General features: G+C 59.4%; 1 protein-coding gene across 2 annotated transcripts; it reads right to left on the bottom strand.

Annotated features, from left to right (window-relative positions):
* Window positions 1-1,707: 1,707 nt before the first annotated feature.
* GRIN2C (glutamate ionotropic receptor NMDA type subunit 2C) lies at window positions 1,708-15,438 on the bottom strand. 2 transcript variants are annotated; one of them, XM_070774116.1, is made up of 12 exons: window positions 12,533-15,438; window positions 9,568-10,166; window positions 9,121-9,235; window positions 7,950-8,161; window positions 7,625-7,790; window positions 7,185-7,338; window positions 6,757-6,882; window positions 6,172-6,401; window positions 5,643-5,803; window positions 4,969-5,156; window positions 3,650-3,882; window positions 1,708-3,222 (listed from the first exon to the last, which is right to left on the bottom strand). In XM_070774116.1, the coding sequence occupies exons 1-12, from the start codon at window positions 13,196-13,198 to the stop codon at window positions 2,119-2,121; spliced, it is 3,954 nt and encodes a 1,317-aa protein (XP_070630217.1). In that variant the 5' UTR covers window positions 13,199-15,438; the 3' UTR covers window positions 1,708-2,118. The 2 variants fall into 2 exon arrangements, with proteins under 2 accessions (XP_070630217.1, XP_070630218.1); XM_070774117.1 differs by having other exon boundaries at window positions 7,625-7,787.
* Between the last annotated feature and the right edge of the window lie 222 nt (window positions 15,439-15,660).

Genomic DNA, 15,660 nt, shown 5'->3' with positions numbered 1-15,660 from the left:
GCCCTGCTTTACGATGACTGACCATAACCATGGCCTCGCTGCGCTCACTCACACAGCCGGCTCCCTGAGCCCCTACCAGGCTTTCTGCCCTCCCGTTGATCAGGCAGAACCTTCTCTAGTCCTCCCACAGAGGGGCAGCAGGCATCTGAACCTGCAGAAGGCACCCTTCCTGCCCCCGCTCCCCTCTAAGACTCGCTTCTCCCCAGAATACATTCCTAGAGAAGGAGCCAGGCGTCCAGGAACCCAGCCCTGGGCGCGGGACGGGCCCCTCCTTGGAGCCAGCCAGCAGCAGGCTCAGCCCCACATGTGGTTCTTAATTATCTTTCCAGTTCTTGGTTATTAATGATATTGGGCAGGGAGCAGAGAGCAGCTTGGACCTCACAACCCCTCCCAGCCTCACCTACTGCAGCCTGCTCAGATCCAGAGGCTGGTGCTCAGATCCAGGGGCTGGTGGCCAATGGTTAACCCTCTCACCTCCAGAGGCTGTGCCCTAGCACTCACTCAGACCCACACTCACCACCTGTTGTGGAACTCCCAGATTCTGGATCTGAATCTGAAAATCCATGGGGCAGAGAAAGTGAAACTGACTTTGGATGGGGGCCCCCTAAACTGGTGGTGGTCAGGCACTCCAGCTGGGAATGGAGGGGTATTAGAAATTTCCCCCACTCTACTATTTCAGCTGCTCTTACCCCTAAAGCCAAACAAACAAACAAAAATTTCCAGTTTTTGTGGCTCCAGTCCCAGGTGGTGGACTATTTGGAGACTCGTGAGGGAACCCAGCCTCCTGGAAGCCAGCAAGGAGGAGTGGTGAGGGTAAGAACACGGGGCAGCGGCTGCACATGGCGCTGCCGGCCTCCTCCCTACGACATGGAGTTAGTTTCTGCCCTGCTTCACCCTAATTGTCAGGACAGAAAGGCCTCAGGCTTCACATGCTCAGTCAGAAAAGCTCTGCTGGCACCACTGTTTGCAGAATGGATGGAAGAAGAATTCTGGCTTCAGTCATTGTGGGGCTAAATGTAATCACAGATGTGAAAGCAGAGTAAACGGCACTCAAGAGCCATCTTTTTAGATGGTTCACAGCCAATGACATGAGGCAGAGGAAGGAGGTGGGGCTGGGAGCCCCGGAGCGGGGACAAAGAACTGAGATGTGGGACAGATTCTCTGACCTGGGGGTCCTCCCAGCCCCAGGAGTCCTGGCACCAGCAAAGCTGAGCTGTGCCTGACCCCAGAAGCCCACCCGGGCCAGGCTTCCAGAACCGGCAGGCAGTCTGAGCCCAGCACAGCCACCGTGGAGTGAATACCGCTGGCCAGGAAAGCCCCGCAGACCTCCCTCCACCATCTGCACCATGACATTGTCGGGCTCCCATCGGGGCCCCTGGCAGAGCAGGGCACCCACAGCCCCCTGGCGTGAGCCCTTGTTTTCAAGGACACTGAAGGATGAACGCCATCCATCAACCACCAGAGCCCCCTGCTGAGCACATTTGTCACTTCTGGCACCAGGGTGGGAGGGAGCTGACACTGAAAACCAAGTGGCTTCTGCACGGAGTCTTCGCTCAGCCTCACTTCCTGGGTACTCCCACCAAGGGAGCTGCCCACCTGCTGTAGGCAGGCACCTCACCTGGGATACTCCCATGATGCTCCTGTCACCTAAAGGCTGCCGTGTGCCCCACTCTGGGGATGCAGAATGAGGCAGTCAGGGCCAGTGGGTTGTAAAAGGTTGGTTTAATGTCCCAGCACTTGGAGAAAAAAAAACTCCAGCCAGATGGAACAAGAACCACGACAGCCCTGCCCCAACCCCAAGTTCCAGTCTACATGCCTCCCACACCAAGCCCCCGGCAGCCACGACCAGGGACCAGCTCACAGCAGGGAAGGGAGACACCACTGCTCCCCTTATGACTCCAGGCCAGGCGGGAAGGGATTTGCATAAGAAGATAGCAGAAGCCCAACCTGCAACAGGACTGCGGCCGCTGAGGTCACCGAGCTGACCATGAAGATACCATCGGTCACTCGGTTGGATTTCAAGACAGAAGCCAAGAAAGCCAGAGACCACCTGCCCTCTAACTGCTGGCAGTGCCAGGCAGAGGATCCAGCTGAACAGGAACCAGAGGACCTGAGCCCTCACACTTCTGACTCCAAGCTGGAGATCCGCCTCCAGGTGCAAGGCCGTGGAAAGCCGTGCGTCCCAGAGGCCGCCCTGCTGACCCTTTCCAGTTCCCCACTGTTGCTGTATTCTGGGCTCAGCCCCAGGGTCCTGTCCCTGTGCCCCGGAGGCCCCCAGGCCCCGGGGAGCCAGGGGCCGTGGGCGGCACAGGGTGGGAGGTGAGAGCAGACAACCCCCCAGCAGAGCGGCAGGTGGGCATGGGCGTGGAGGCAGGTGTGCTGTCCGTGCGGCCAGGCGGGGGGCCCGGCCCACAGCCCCTCCTGGCAGGCCTCGCGGTAAGACGGCAGCCGCATGGACTGCGCCGGTATCAAGCGCCCGCAGGCCGGGCGGGCACACCGGGCGGGCCCAGAACTGGGCCGAGTGAAGGCTTCGGCCACCGAGCTGGGCAGAGACGCGTGACGCGGGCGTGACCCCCGGGCCCAGGCCGCGCGCAGGAGGGCCTCCCGCCGAGCCAGCTGCTCCGGCCCGAGCAGCGGCAGGTCCTCGGGCTCCGGGGGCTCCGGGAAAAGCGGCAGGAAGGGGCGTCCGGACCGGTCGGCGCGAGGGAAGGAGCTGTAGTGGCCGCGCTCGGGCGACAGGGGACGCTCCGGGCGCGCACGCCGCTCGGAGGCCGAGAAGCGCCGCCCGCGGCGCCCGGGCCGCAGCGGCCACCGCGCCTCCCAGGCCCGCCGGCTCGCCTCCCGGGAGACGTCGGGGAGGGCGGGCCGGGGCGTCGGGGGGCTGCCCGAGGGCTGCGCGGCCCTGCGCCCCAGCGCCGCGCGGCCGCCGCCTGGCGGCCTCCAACCCGTGGGGCTCGGCTCGCGAGGAGGAGCCGGGGTGGGCGGCCGCGGGCCGGGGCAGGCGGGCGGCGGCGCGGGTGCAGGGCGGCCGCAGCCCCAGCTCTCGATGGTTCGCGTGGCGCGGTCCAGGGAGCTGCTCACCCCTGCCGTGGTCACCATGTCGCGCGCCGCCTGCAGCATCTTGAGCACGCTGGCCTGGGCCGAGCCGGCGGTGAGGTCGGGGCTGGGCGGGCGCGCGGGGCTTGCCAGGCTCTGCACGCCGCTGAAGCAGCTGTAGATGCCCTGGGCGGAGGGAGGGAGGGGACAGACCCGCCTTGAGCCGCGCCCTGCCCTCCCGGACCGCCCCTACGCAGAACGCCCCTCGCCCAGGTGGGATCCATCAACTCAGGCATCTCTCAGTCCCAGGAAGAAACGAACATTTGTTAGGCGCCTCTTATGTCCCGCTGGGAGCATTTACAGAGGAGCTCTGAGGGGCCAAGAGATGAACTCCTTCTCCTAAACTCACACAGCTTGTAAATGGCAGGTCAGCCTGGCTCCAGAGTCCTGCCCTGCCTGTTGGAGAAGGGCTCTGCTTCTCATCTGCTGCGTGATGCCGGCAGGCCATGCCACCTCTCCAGACCTCAGTTTTTACATCTGTAAATGGGGCCAGGGGCCAGCTGGGCTGGTGCCCCTACAGCTGGGGCCTGGCTAGGGCGGGGTGGGCACCCACCCTGCTGAAGGCCAGCAGGAAGTCCAGCCGGGACGTGTTGGGCACAGAGTGGCGCAGCTTCCAGTAGACCAGGTGCTCCCAGGCGAAGACCAGCAGGGCCAGCCCCATGGCCACAAGCAGCATGTAGAAGACACCCGCCATGTTGTCGATGTCCAGCTTGCTGCTCATCACCTCGTTCTTCTCATTCTGGCAGATCCCGGAGAGCCACACCGTCTCCAGCTTCTGGGTCTCCCCTGGGGTGGGGGTGGGGGTGCACACCTGGCTCAGGGAGGACACTTCCAGCGCTCACCTACGCCTGGAGTGAGGAGGGGTCTGGGGCCAGGGTACCACCCACCTGTAGGACTACACAGGGATCCAGCCTTACAGGGGCGGATGGGGGGAGGGGAGTCAATAAAGAGGAGGGAAGAGAGCAGAGTGGGAGCTGGGGGGGGGGGGGGCAGTGCCAGCCTCTGACACACTCACCTCCCACATGCCCAGTAAAGGCTTGTTGACTGGGTAAATGTTATCATTCATTTATTCGTCAAAGACTTATTGATCACCTGCATGCCAGGCATGGAGCTGGGCACACAGAGACAAAAGAGCTAGGCCCCCAGGGAGGCTGCAAGCACTTCACTGTTATCGCTCACATTATTCTGCGGCACTGATGGAAAACCAGTTCATCTAACTGGGACTCTAAATTCAAAGCTCTCTCTGGGTCTCAGAGCAGCCCAGCTGGGCCGCTCACAGGTGTGAGCTCTCGGTACCAAGGCCAGCCTGGGCCGGGGCTCTGGGATTAGGCTGGCTCTTGGCACCATTCCCAGGGCCTCTCAAGATGGAAATGGAGAGAATTCCCTGACTGTCCAGTGCTTAGGACTCCATGCTTCCACTGCAAGGGGCACAGGTTCAGTCCCTGGTCAGGAAACTAAGATCATGCATGTCCCAAGGTGCAGCCAAAATAAATTATTAAATAAAAGATAGCTGTTGTAAAAAAAAAAAAAGATGGAAATGGAGGGGAGGGGTCTTGGGAAAAAGTAAAGAGTTCAGACACCCCACCCCACCCCCCACTGTGGCCTGAGCTCCCTCCTTCAAGGACTCCCCAAATATTTCCTGCTCCCTCCTGGCCAACTCATCCCTCCCCAGTCTCCCTCCAGTGTTCCTAATGCCCCCACCCAACTACTGTGCCAACCTCCCACCCCCAGAGCCTCTCTCCCTGCCCGCAGGCGCTGGGCACTCAGAGAACAGCAGTGGAAATGCTAACCAGCCCCCAGGCAGCTATCCCAGCCATGGGCTTTGTCAACCACATGGGACCCACCCAGGGCCCCCTCAGAGGCTGCACCCACCGTCTCCCAGGAACTGAAGGAGCGCCAGGTCTATGGCCCGCTTCCAGTGGGAGTCCTTCTGCATGGCGATGCCATAGCCGGTGGTGGCAAAGACCTTGCCAGAGCCGATGGTGACCAGCTTGCAGCCCTCGTCCTTGCCCGCCATGTAGTTGAGGACAGCGGCGTCATAGATGAAGGCGTCCAGCTTCCTGGGGGACAGGCTGAGCCCTCAGGCCGGCAATCAAGCAAGGCACGGGGCACCGAACCCGGGGCCTCATGGGGATCTGGGCCATGAGAGCCCGCGGGCCACTACCTGGGGGTGGGGGCGATGGGCAGAGCCTTCTCCTCCCTGGGGTCCTGGATGCAAAGAAGCCCCCTCCCACGGCTTGGGAACCCCACCTCCCTCCTCTTCAGAGAGGCCAGGGGGGCTCTCTGCCCCCGGAGGACACGTCCTGTCTGCCCTCCTGGCCCCTAAAGACCCTAAGAAGGTCATAACCAATGCTTGGGGCAAGGCTGAGCCCTGGTCAGTACCATAGCTGCGCCCCTGGGCCCTGGTGCGTGTCCATTTTTGTCTCACTCTGCCCCTCCCCGGGAGTCCTACCGGGCAGCCCAGCCTCACCATCCCCACCTTGGGTCTCTCGGGGAGACACGTGGGTAGAGACAGTCAGAGGGTGGGAGCAGGACTGCAGACCCACCCCATCTTGAGGCTGGTCAGCGCGTCCTCCACCGAGCGCTGGTTGAACTTGACCATGTGGGTGTGCATGTCGCGGTAGTTGCTGCGGATGTTCCGCTCCGTGCTGCCGTTGGGCACCGTGCCAAAGCGGAAGGGCGGGTACTGATCCTGTGGCCGCTGGAACTGCGGGCCGAGGGCACTGTCGGCATTCCTAACCCTTCCTCCGACCTTCCAGGCACCAACACCCCCAACCCCATTCCTGCAGCCTGGACTCCGCACAGGAATGGCAGAACTGTCATAGAGACTGACTGCACCAGGCCTGTGTCTTAAAAACAAAGACACGGAGGCCAGGACAAGGAAAGATGCACTCAAAACATACTAAGTGGACTTAAACCATTTCTCTCCTCCCCAGGCTCCCCGGCTTCTTCCTGCTCCCGCCTCCAGTTCAGATTCCGCTGACTCCATCTGTCCTGTGTCCCACCCAAGGCCTGCCCCTGCCTGCCTGCGGCATCCCCTTCCCCACCACCCTCCAACAGCAGGGGCTGCAGAACCTTCTTATCACTGAGTCCGGACACGGTGTCGATGTATTGCTCCTGGATCATGAAGGCGGCCAGGTTGGCAGTGTAGCTGGCGAGGAAGATGACAGCGAAGAAGGCCCACACCAGCACCATGATCTTGCTGGTGGTGCCCCGGGGGTTCTCAATGGGCACCGAGTTGTTGAAGACCAGCGCCCAGAGCAGCCACACGGACTTGCCGATGGTGAAGGATGGGCCCCCAGACCCTGGGGGCGAGAGGGCAGACGCTGGGGTTCCTCTTGCCCGGCACAGAGGGCATCAGGTCCAGCCTACCTGAGTCCATGGCTCCTGTCTCCACTAACCCCATCCCTGGCCATCCCCACCCCAGAGCACATCAACTCACTTTGCTTCTCCCTCTCATGTATCTGATGGGTCCCCCTGCATGTTGTCTGAAGGCCAGGAACCCCCACTAGGGGGCATTCTCTGAAAGGCTCCCCCCACCCCACTCCCCCATCCTCTCACTCTCTAACCTCCCCCACCCCCTCCACCGGAAGCCCTGAGCCCACCCCTCCGGGAAGCTCCAAGCCTGCTCCCTCCTCCCAAGCCCAAGTGGGAGCTTACTCTTGCCGCTGGTGAGGTTCTGGTTGTAGCTGACGGGGCTGAAGTACTCGAACATGAAGACAGTGATGGCCACGACCGTGAGGCACATGACGAACATCATGACCCACACGGCAGGGCTGTAGGGCTCTGGGAACAGAGGGAGGCGGCTCAGAGGAGGCCTGGGTGCAGGCAGGTGGGTCCACGTGGTCACCAGCCCCTTGGACAGAGCAGAGGGGTCTCTGACTCTCAGAGCAGTGGAGCCCCAGGGGAGATGCCCCTAGGGAGACCAGGCTCCCCAGCAAGCCTTGGTCTCCCCTCTCCATCTGCTCTGGGACAGGGTCCTATCACAACAGTGCTTGCCCTCCATGGGCCCACCCCAGGCTCCACACATCCACTTGGGGGTCCCTCCGCACCACCCTCACCACCCCGACCATGGCCCTGAGCCGCACCCAGAAAGGCCGAGGGGGAGACGGTGCCGTTGCTGCGGGCCACCATCACACTGATGCCCGTCTCCACGAAGGGCACGGAGAAATCCACAATCTCAGAGCGCTCCTCGTTGATTGTGAGGGAGCCGATGGCCATGTCCGCCCGCTTGTAGTACACCTGAGGGTCAGGCCCAGATCGGAGGAGGGACTCCCGCTCCCCTCCTGGCCCCCCTGCCAGCACCCTCCACCCGAGTCCTCAGAGCTCCACCCCCGGAGTCATCACTGGTGCCAATACAATCCCTGTGCCAGCTCGGAGACCTGTGGGAGCTGGGCCTGGGTCTCACCCCGACGGAGCCCCAGCACAGGAGGAAACACCTAAGGGACCATCTGGGGGTGGTTGACGGATGTTGGGGCGGGGCGGGGAGGCAGGCAGGGGGGCTCGGGCGGCCTGGGGCCAGGCCTACCTCCCCGATCATGCCGTTCCACACACCACGCACTCTCTTGCCATGCTTGCCGTTGGTCACCAGGTACAGGTCGTAGGAGAACCTGACCACCCTGGCCAGCTTCTTGAGGATGTCGATGCAGAAGCCCTTACAGCAAAGCTTGGTGTAGGGGGCCGCGTCACCGCTGCTGCCGCCGAGAAGACCACTGGGGTCAGAGCCAGTGGCTCTCAGCCTGACGTGCGGACCCTGCCCCCATTCCCGAGCGTAAGACACACACTCGCCCGCCATCACTCAGCGGTGCACAGTTCACATCACACCCCCCCCACCCCCATGTGTTCTGGCGGACCTGAAGGTGTGGTTGCTCTGCCGGCGGCAGGGCACAGTGTTGGGCACGCAGCCGCCTGTGCCAGGGTCGGGGCTCTCCACGATGACAAAGGGTCGCTCCTCCAGCGTGGCCACCGTCAGGTGCCGGCTGTCCACCACGGGCTGCAGGGAGGCACTGTAGCGAGGCCACACGGGGTACTTCATGTGCAGGATGCCGTGGTCCCAGCGCCCCACCTGCAGAGGGTGACCGGCCTCAGCCTGGGACCTTCAGCCCTACTATGCCCATCCTGTAGGTATGGCTTCTATCAGGGGGGCATGCCAAGGCCAAGAATCCCCCACCACTCCTAGGATCACATGGGACAGGCCAGAGCAGGGCCTGGGGCGAGAGAGTTTGGAGAACAGGAGAGTCAGGGCAAAGGGCTGGGCACGCCCAGAAGAGAAGACCTTCCTGCAGCCTCCGCGGCCTCTGTTCCCCACACTCTCCAGTCCAGCTTCCACACTTCCCTGCTGCTGGGCCAGGGTGTCTTCCTCAAGCCCAGACCTGAGCCTGTCTCTCTACACTCATTCCCTGGACCCTCACACAAAGTCCTTAGCCCAGCACTCAATACCCTTCACGTTCAGGTTCAATTCTCTCCATCACCCCTTCCTTCTTCCCCAGTCTCCACACCCCTGAATACATCGATTAAAAATGCTTCACATCCTTCTTCCCCTTGGTCTATGAGACTAGTATCTCTTCTGGGTGGGCTCCTACTCAACCGTCTATAGCCCGCAGGCCAAATGTCCCAACTTCTGAGAAGACTTCTCCAGTTTCCTCCTTTGAAGGCAGAATCAATTTCTGCCCCTCCTCTCTACTCCCATAATGCTTTGCAAACCTTCTTTCATAAGCAAGGATCTCCCCAAAGTCTATTTGTTTCCATCCATCTAGCCAACACAGCTGTGAGTTACTCCTCCAAGGGCAGGACTGTGTAATAAGAGTGCTTAATAAGTTCTATGGTGGCAGGAGGCCGGGGTGGTGTGGGAGCCCAGAGCAGAGGTGCCTCACCCACCCTGGAGGACCTGGAGATGTTTCAGCTGAGATCTGAAGGATGAGGGGCCGGATAAGGGGCAGATGGGACTCTCTGCTCAGCTGTGGGGCAAGGAGGGGGGACACAATGAAAGGATACCGAGGGCCCTTGGGCTCACCCCCTTCTCACCATCTCCCAAAGGCGGTGCCGGTTGAGGGCAATCACCACCATGGTGGGCTGGACCAGGTACCCACCAGGGCCGAAGGAAAAGTCCCGGCCCTCCCAGGTGACATTCAGCAGGTGCCTGCGAGGAGGGGAGAAGCCAGTGTCCCCTGAGTCCTGCCTGCAGCCCAGCCCAGACCCGGAAGTACCCTCCCACCTCCTGCCTCATCACCACCACCAGCAGGCCGCATTTGTGTATTTACTGCTCTGTTTCCTTACGTTGACCCCCGAGGTCCTCACCACACTCTCACACCCCGCTCTTTTCTCAGATGAAGAAACTAAGGCCCAGGGAGGTGAGGTCACTCGGCCCCAGGTCACACAGCTAGAGCGAGGTGTCACAGGCAAGCCCAAACTCCCTGCCACCACGGGCCTTGAAGCACCCCCCTCACGCCCATGCCCTGGGCAGGTGCCTACCTGTAGAAGGCCTCCCGGGCAGGGCTGAGGGGCCCAGGGTGGGCGCGGCAGTCCCCAGCTGGGGCGGGCAGGGCACCGTGCTGGCGCCGGTAGCCATGGGCGCCCAGGGCCAGGATAGCCACGCCGTCTCGGACCTTCTGGCGCAGGCTGAGGCGCCAGCTCTCGGTGACGACGCTGATGAGGCCCACGGGGAAGGCGGCAGGGGGCGTGTCGGTGCTGCCCAGCGCCAGGCTAGGCACCAGCCACACGTGCCCGGGCCCTACCAAGCCAGCCTGCGCCGCCTCGGCGAAGAGCACCTCGGCCTCCTCGCGCGAGCAGTAGGCCACCAGCACCGGGGCGTCGAGCTGGCGCAGCAGGCGCTGGGTGTGCTGGCGCGCCCCGCCGGGGCCCAGCTCCAGCGTGAGCACGTCCAGCAGCCGCCAGCTCAGGTAGCTGGCGTCGGTGACGGCGCGCACGCCCTCGAGGAAGAGAGCGTGGCCGGGGTGCAGGCTGGTGATCACGGCGAAGGCGCTCCAGTCGTACTCCTCCAGCACCTTGAACAGCACCTGCAGCTGCTGCTCCAGGGACACGCCCAGCTGCAGGAAGGCGGAGCCCGACTCCTGCGGGGCGGGGGCGGGGCCTGAGTGGGGCGTGGCCTGACTGCCCCGCCCCTTGGTTAACCCCCCTCACGCCTCTGCATTGGAAGATGCTGGGCGTCCCAGGGACCCCTGTCCCTACTATGCCCTTCATCCCTACCCCCGGTCCCGCGCGTGGTTCCCAGCCCCTGCTGCCCATGAAAATCTCCTGGAGAGCATTTTTTAAACCTTGCTGCCTGATCAAGTCTGGACCGCAGACTGGCAGGAGCAGCGTCACCTGGGCGCTTGTAGGAAATGTAAATTCTCTGGGCCAATGCACACCTGCTAGGTCAGATTCTCTGAGGATGGCGCCCAGGGATCTGTATTTCAACAAACGCTTCAGATGACTCGAGCCCACCAGTCCCGGCCAGCTGAATGGGCCTCTCAGAAACGGTGCAGTGGGCGTCTGTAATTTGCTACAGCACTGTGAGAGTGGAGAGTTACCCGTGCTGAGAGATAATGTCAGGCCCAGAAGCAACTGGGAAAGCTCCATCCTCTACGGAGCCCTGGCGATGAGAAAGTTCCTCCCCTCCCCTGCGTTGGCCACCACAAAGTGCCCTGGACCTGCCAAATCTAGCCTGGACTAGGGCAGTCCTCTCCAAGCTGTGGGTTCCCTGCTGCCACTCCACCCCACCACGATTTCACCACACTGCGACTGTCCCAATCTTTTTAAAAAGTAACTCCATGAAAACCCTATAAGACAAGCAAACCAGTTCCTTCAACAAACAAATTTACAAGGAAAAGAGAGAGAGATGGAAGAGGAGACTTCAGACAGAGACTTGAAAGTCATACCAACCAATCGCCACGTGGGACACTAGTTTGGCTCCTGCTTCAAGTCAACAGATTTTAACATACACATTTATGACATTTATGAGACAATGGGGGAAGATTTGAACACTGCCTGGATGTGTTTTGCTGTTAAGGGATTTTTATTGTTTTTTAGACAGGATAATGTATGGTGGTTTTATTATTTTGTAAAGTCCTATCGTCTAGAGTTGTGTACTGAGGTATTTATGGACGAGATAAATATTGCATCTGGGTTTTGCTTCAAAATAATACAGAAGAAGGGAAAGTGAGTGGGGGTAAGGATAAGGCATGGTCGGCCTGGATGGGATAGCGGTTGCTGCTGCTGCTGCTGCTGCTAAGTCGCTTCAGTCGTGTCAGACTGTGCGACCCCATAGATGGCAGCCCACCAGGCTCACCCGTCCCTGGGATTCTCCAGGCAAGAACACTGGAGTGGGCTGCCATTTCCTTCTCCAATGCATGAAAGTGAAAAGTGAAAGTGAAGTCGGTCAGTCGTGTCTGACTCTTAGCGACCCCATGGACTGCAGCCCACCAGGCTCCTCCATCCATGGGATTTTCCAGGCAAGAGTACTGGAGTTGGGTGCCACTGCCTTCTCCTGGGATAGGGGTTACCTGGGATCATTAAACTCTTCTATTTTTATGTATGCTCAAAATTCCCCATAATAAAAATATAAGCATAAAAGAAGGGCAAATAGATCAGTCTCTCCCGTCAACACCTTCAGCTCCTCGCTTTCTTAGGGTGAAACCCAGAAGTCTTCCCATGTGGTCGGGACCTCACCTCCCTCCCCAGGCTTCTCTCTGTTCCTAAACACTCTGCTCCTCCTCACCTCCGAGCAGCCGCACTACTGTGAACTGCCTGGAACTGCTCCCTTGGCCTGGGACACTCACTCCCACTCCACCCCCACACACACAACTTGTCAACCCCCCTCGCCCTCCAGGTCTCAGTTTCGGTGTCACTTCTTAAGAGACCTTCTCTGACCAGCCCGGACCCAGAAGGGAGTCCTACTGGACTCCCATGTGGCATCCGTGTTTGTTCTTCCAGACGCTGATCCCAGCTGTGATTGCAGGTGAATGCATATTTAGAACTTTCTCCCCCCAAGACAGACAGCGAGGGCTTGCCTCCCCCAGGTCTCAGACAGTGAGACCCCACAAGTTCTAGCCTGCAGGCCAGCTACTTCAGATCCCATGCCCAGCCTGGCCTTCGAGCTGGGGTCTGGAGCCTGACCAAGGAAGTCCAGAAAAACAGGGAGAAGGCGAGCCAGGGCTGTCTCAGAACCAGAGGTGGGTTTTCCACCTGCCTACCCCTCATCCAGTCATAAATGTGAAAGCAGCTCAGAAAGTTTATCTTCTAGAACATAGAATCATCATTCCCACAGCTTTCCCCTCCCTCACCCATGTCTCTCCCAGTCCCAACATTCTTGCTGGGCCCACCCCAATTCCACCTTCCTAGGACCCAAGCATCTCCCTGGCCCAGACTCAGCCCACACTCCCAGCCCCAGCCTGGCTCCAAGCTCAAGGGATGGGAAGACATGACTTTGAACGGGCACCTTGGGGGTGAGGACCACAGCAGAGCCCCCACTGATGCTGAGGATTGGCACGTGGGTCTGGGAGGAGATGAAGTCCAGGATCTGGGCCACGGCCTCAGTGCCCACGTTGTCCTCAAAGACGATGCCATGGACGCGGGCAGCCCCCAGGAGCCCGCAGATCTGGGTGAGGAGACTGCTTGGGTTGGTGTTGTTGATGCCCACGCTCAGCGGCTGGATCTCCAGGGGCAAGTCCAGGAAGCTCTGGGGGGTGAGGCGGGTACGGGCCTGGGCCTGCGGGGACCCCGAGCTGCCAAATACCACGGCCACCGTCACAGTCTGCTCTCCCTGCCCAGGGCCCAGCCCTGCCCAGGCCCCAAGGAGTGAGGTAAGCAGCAGGGCCGGGCCCAGGGCCACCCCCATGTCCACCGGAGAGTCCTGCGGAGAGAGCAGGGTAGGCACAGGCAGGGAGACAGAGGCATGGAGAAAAAACAAGGACAGAGAGGAGGCGAAAGCCAGAGTCAGAGGGACAGACATCCAGAGGATGAAAGAGAAGAGGGAGGAGCCTCCCTCCACAGAGAGAGGTGGACAGACACAGACAGACACAGAGAAAGAGGCAGAGAGGTTAGCTGAGGGTCCACATGCAGCCTGGAGACCGGGGTCTGGGCAGAATGTGGCCTGGACAGGCATTCATGACTTCCCTCCTGCTGTTGAACAGCATGCTTGGCTAGAAAGGCCAGACCTTTGAAACTTATCTATCTGGGCTCTGCCCCAGGGAGGTACACATCAAATGCTAATCTGGTACCAAGTGCATGGATTTGAGTCAGGGAGATCTGAGTTCAAGTCCCAGTTCTGCCACTCACTGACTGTGTGATCTTGGGGAAGTTGCTTGGCCTCTCCGAGCCATGATTTCTTGCCAGCAATAATCACAGGACTACTTCACAGCAGTGAGAGGGCTACCCACTGTTATCAGCATCCTTATTTTCTAGGTGACAGCTCCATAGCAGGTGAACGAAGGCAGCTCTTGAAACACACACACATACACACACACAGACCTTTTGCATCCTAAGTTGAATCTAACATCCCTGAGGACCCTGCTCTGTGTAACCCTGCCTGGCACAAAGCCCCCTCCTCCTGGGCTCTGGGCATCCCTACCCTTCCCTCCATGGCCTCAATTAGTAGCAGCTCTTCCACAGCAGGAGTGTGACCCCACTGAGTGTTTCAGGGCTTGGGGTCACCTGCAATCCTCACGGTATCTCACACGTGAGTTGCCTCCCTGGGCCATCGCTGGTGTGAGGGATTTTTTAAACCTACCCCAAGGGCCTGATGTGTATCCTCATGAAATAAGCATCACTGCTTTGGGTTGGGACCAACAGCCACACTGTGAGTGGTGCCCAGGGAGGCAGCTCTCCCTCCCAGCTGGCTGTCAGCCACAGCTTTGCCACCCACTCCATTTCCATCACTTCCCCGATGAAACTTCTGAACGGGAGAGGGCCAAAGGGTGACCAGGCTGGGCCAGATTTCATTTCAGAATGAGAAGAGAGGATTTTTGGCAGGGGAGGGAATACTGTATTTGCTTTTGTGCCCTTGAAATCTCCCCCTGTGTAGGGTTTCCCAGTACACTGAGAGTGTCAGCCGGGAGGGACTTCCCTTGTGGTCCAGTAGCTAAGGTTCTACGCTCCCAATGTAGGGGGCCCGGGTTCAATCCCTGGTGGGGGAACTAGATCCCACATGCCACGATTAGTTCTCATGCCGCAACTAAAGATCCTGAACTCTGCAACAAAGATCAAAGACCCCAAGTGTCACAACAAAGACCCAGCACGGCCGAATAAATAAATAAAAAGCATGTCAGTGTGAGTCTAGGGTAGGGACAGAAGCCCGCTGTGTCCACAGCTACCTTCAACCAGGGATTTCGCATCACACCAGCAAAGGACACTGTCACGCTCCTTTCTCCTCCTGCAAGCTCTCTGTGCTCAGCTGCCCATCCCTGGGAAGCCTGAAGCCTCCCCCACTTCTGCCTCCCAGCTCTGAGTGCCGGACCTGTGCTGTCAAATATAGCAGCCACCAGTCATGTGTGATTATCAGGCCCTTAAATGAGGCCCATCCCAACGGAGGGATGCCGTAGGTGTAAAATACACACTGAATAACAAAAACTCCACATTACAAAACGAAAATATCTTGTTAATATTTTTGTATTGATCACATGTTGAAGAAATATTTTAGATACATTGATTCAGACACAATATAGTGTTATAATTCATTTCACTTCTTTTTCCTTTTGTCTAATGTGCCTACATGTGGCTCCCATTTTGTTTCTTTCTGGCTACATGACTGTAGATGAAGGACCCAGGTCCTCCCTCAGCTCCTAGGGGACACTGCCCCCAGAGACTCTCTCAGATGGGAAGGAGTCCTTCAGGGCTGGAATTGGCAAGGAGAGGAAGCTGGGGCAGGTCTTGCCTCTCCCTAGGAGTGACCACAGAATGCCTGTGGATGGAGGGACCCCAGTCAAGGCAGTCCCCAAGCTTCAAAGAGCAATGGGAAAGGCTTCCCAATTGGCTCAGTGGTCAAGAATCTCCCTGCCAGTGCAGGAGACACAAGAGACACGGGTTTGATCTCTGGGTCAGGAAAATCCCCTGGAGGAGGAAATGGCAACTCACTCCAGTATTCTTGCCTAGAGAATCCCATGGCCAGAGGAGCCTGGTGGGCTACAGTCCATGGGGTCGCAAAGAGCCAGACACGACTGAGCAATTGAGCGCACATGAAGGCTGATTCCCTTCGGAGTACAGCAGAAACTAACACAACACTGTAAAGCAATTATCTCCTAATTAAAAATAAATTTAAGAAACTTTTTTTTTTTTTTTTTTAAAGAGCAATGGGCAGATTCCAAGAGTCTCAGGCTCCACAGTCTCAGCACCACGGGGCATCCAGCCTCTGCAGCAAGTCAGGAAGGTCAGACCTGAGCCCCAGCCTGACCCCATCTCCCATGTGTCTCCCCCTGGCCTCCCACTTCTCCACCTCCCATCCAGCCACACCCCACCTGCTGCCCCCTTGGCCAAAAAGAGCCCTCTGGCCACTGCACCCCTCCTCAAACAGCACGGCTGCTCCCTGGTGCCTGCACATGAAGCCCGGACACCCTGGTCCCATGGACAGAG

This window comes from Bos indicus, chromosome 19 (assembly GCF_029378745.1).
Source record: "Bos indicus isolate NIAB-ARS_2022 breed Sahiwal x Tharparkar chromosome 19, NIAB-ARS_B.indTharparkar_mat_pri_1.0, whole genome shotgun sequence".
Lineage (NCBI taxonomy): Eukaryota > Metazoa > Chordata > Mammalia > Artiodactyla > Bovidae > Bos > Bos indicus.
The sequence above is the reverse complement of the archived record's forward strand: the minus strand, read 5'-3'. Positions and strand labels throughout refer to the sequence as shown.

What these genes read in the sequence shown, in the direction of transcription:
- GRIN2C (XM_070774116.1), bottom strand. Translation starts at nt 13,198, where the DNA reads ATGCCTGTCCAGGCCACATTCTGCCCAGACCCCGGTCTCCAGGCTGCA. An exon ending in GAACCTCACCAGCGGCAAGA is followed by an intron (nt 6,402 to 6,756) that starts GTAAGCTCCCAC and finishes TCTCGCCCCCAG; the next exon opens with GGTCTGGGGGCCCATCCTTC. An exon ending in CCGGACTCAGTGATAAGAAG is followed by an intron (nt 5,804 to 6,171) that starts GTTCTGCAGCCC and finishes CTCGGCCCGCAG; the next exon opens with TTCCAGCGGCCACAGGATCA.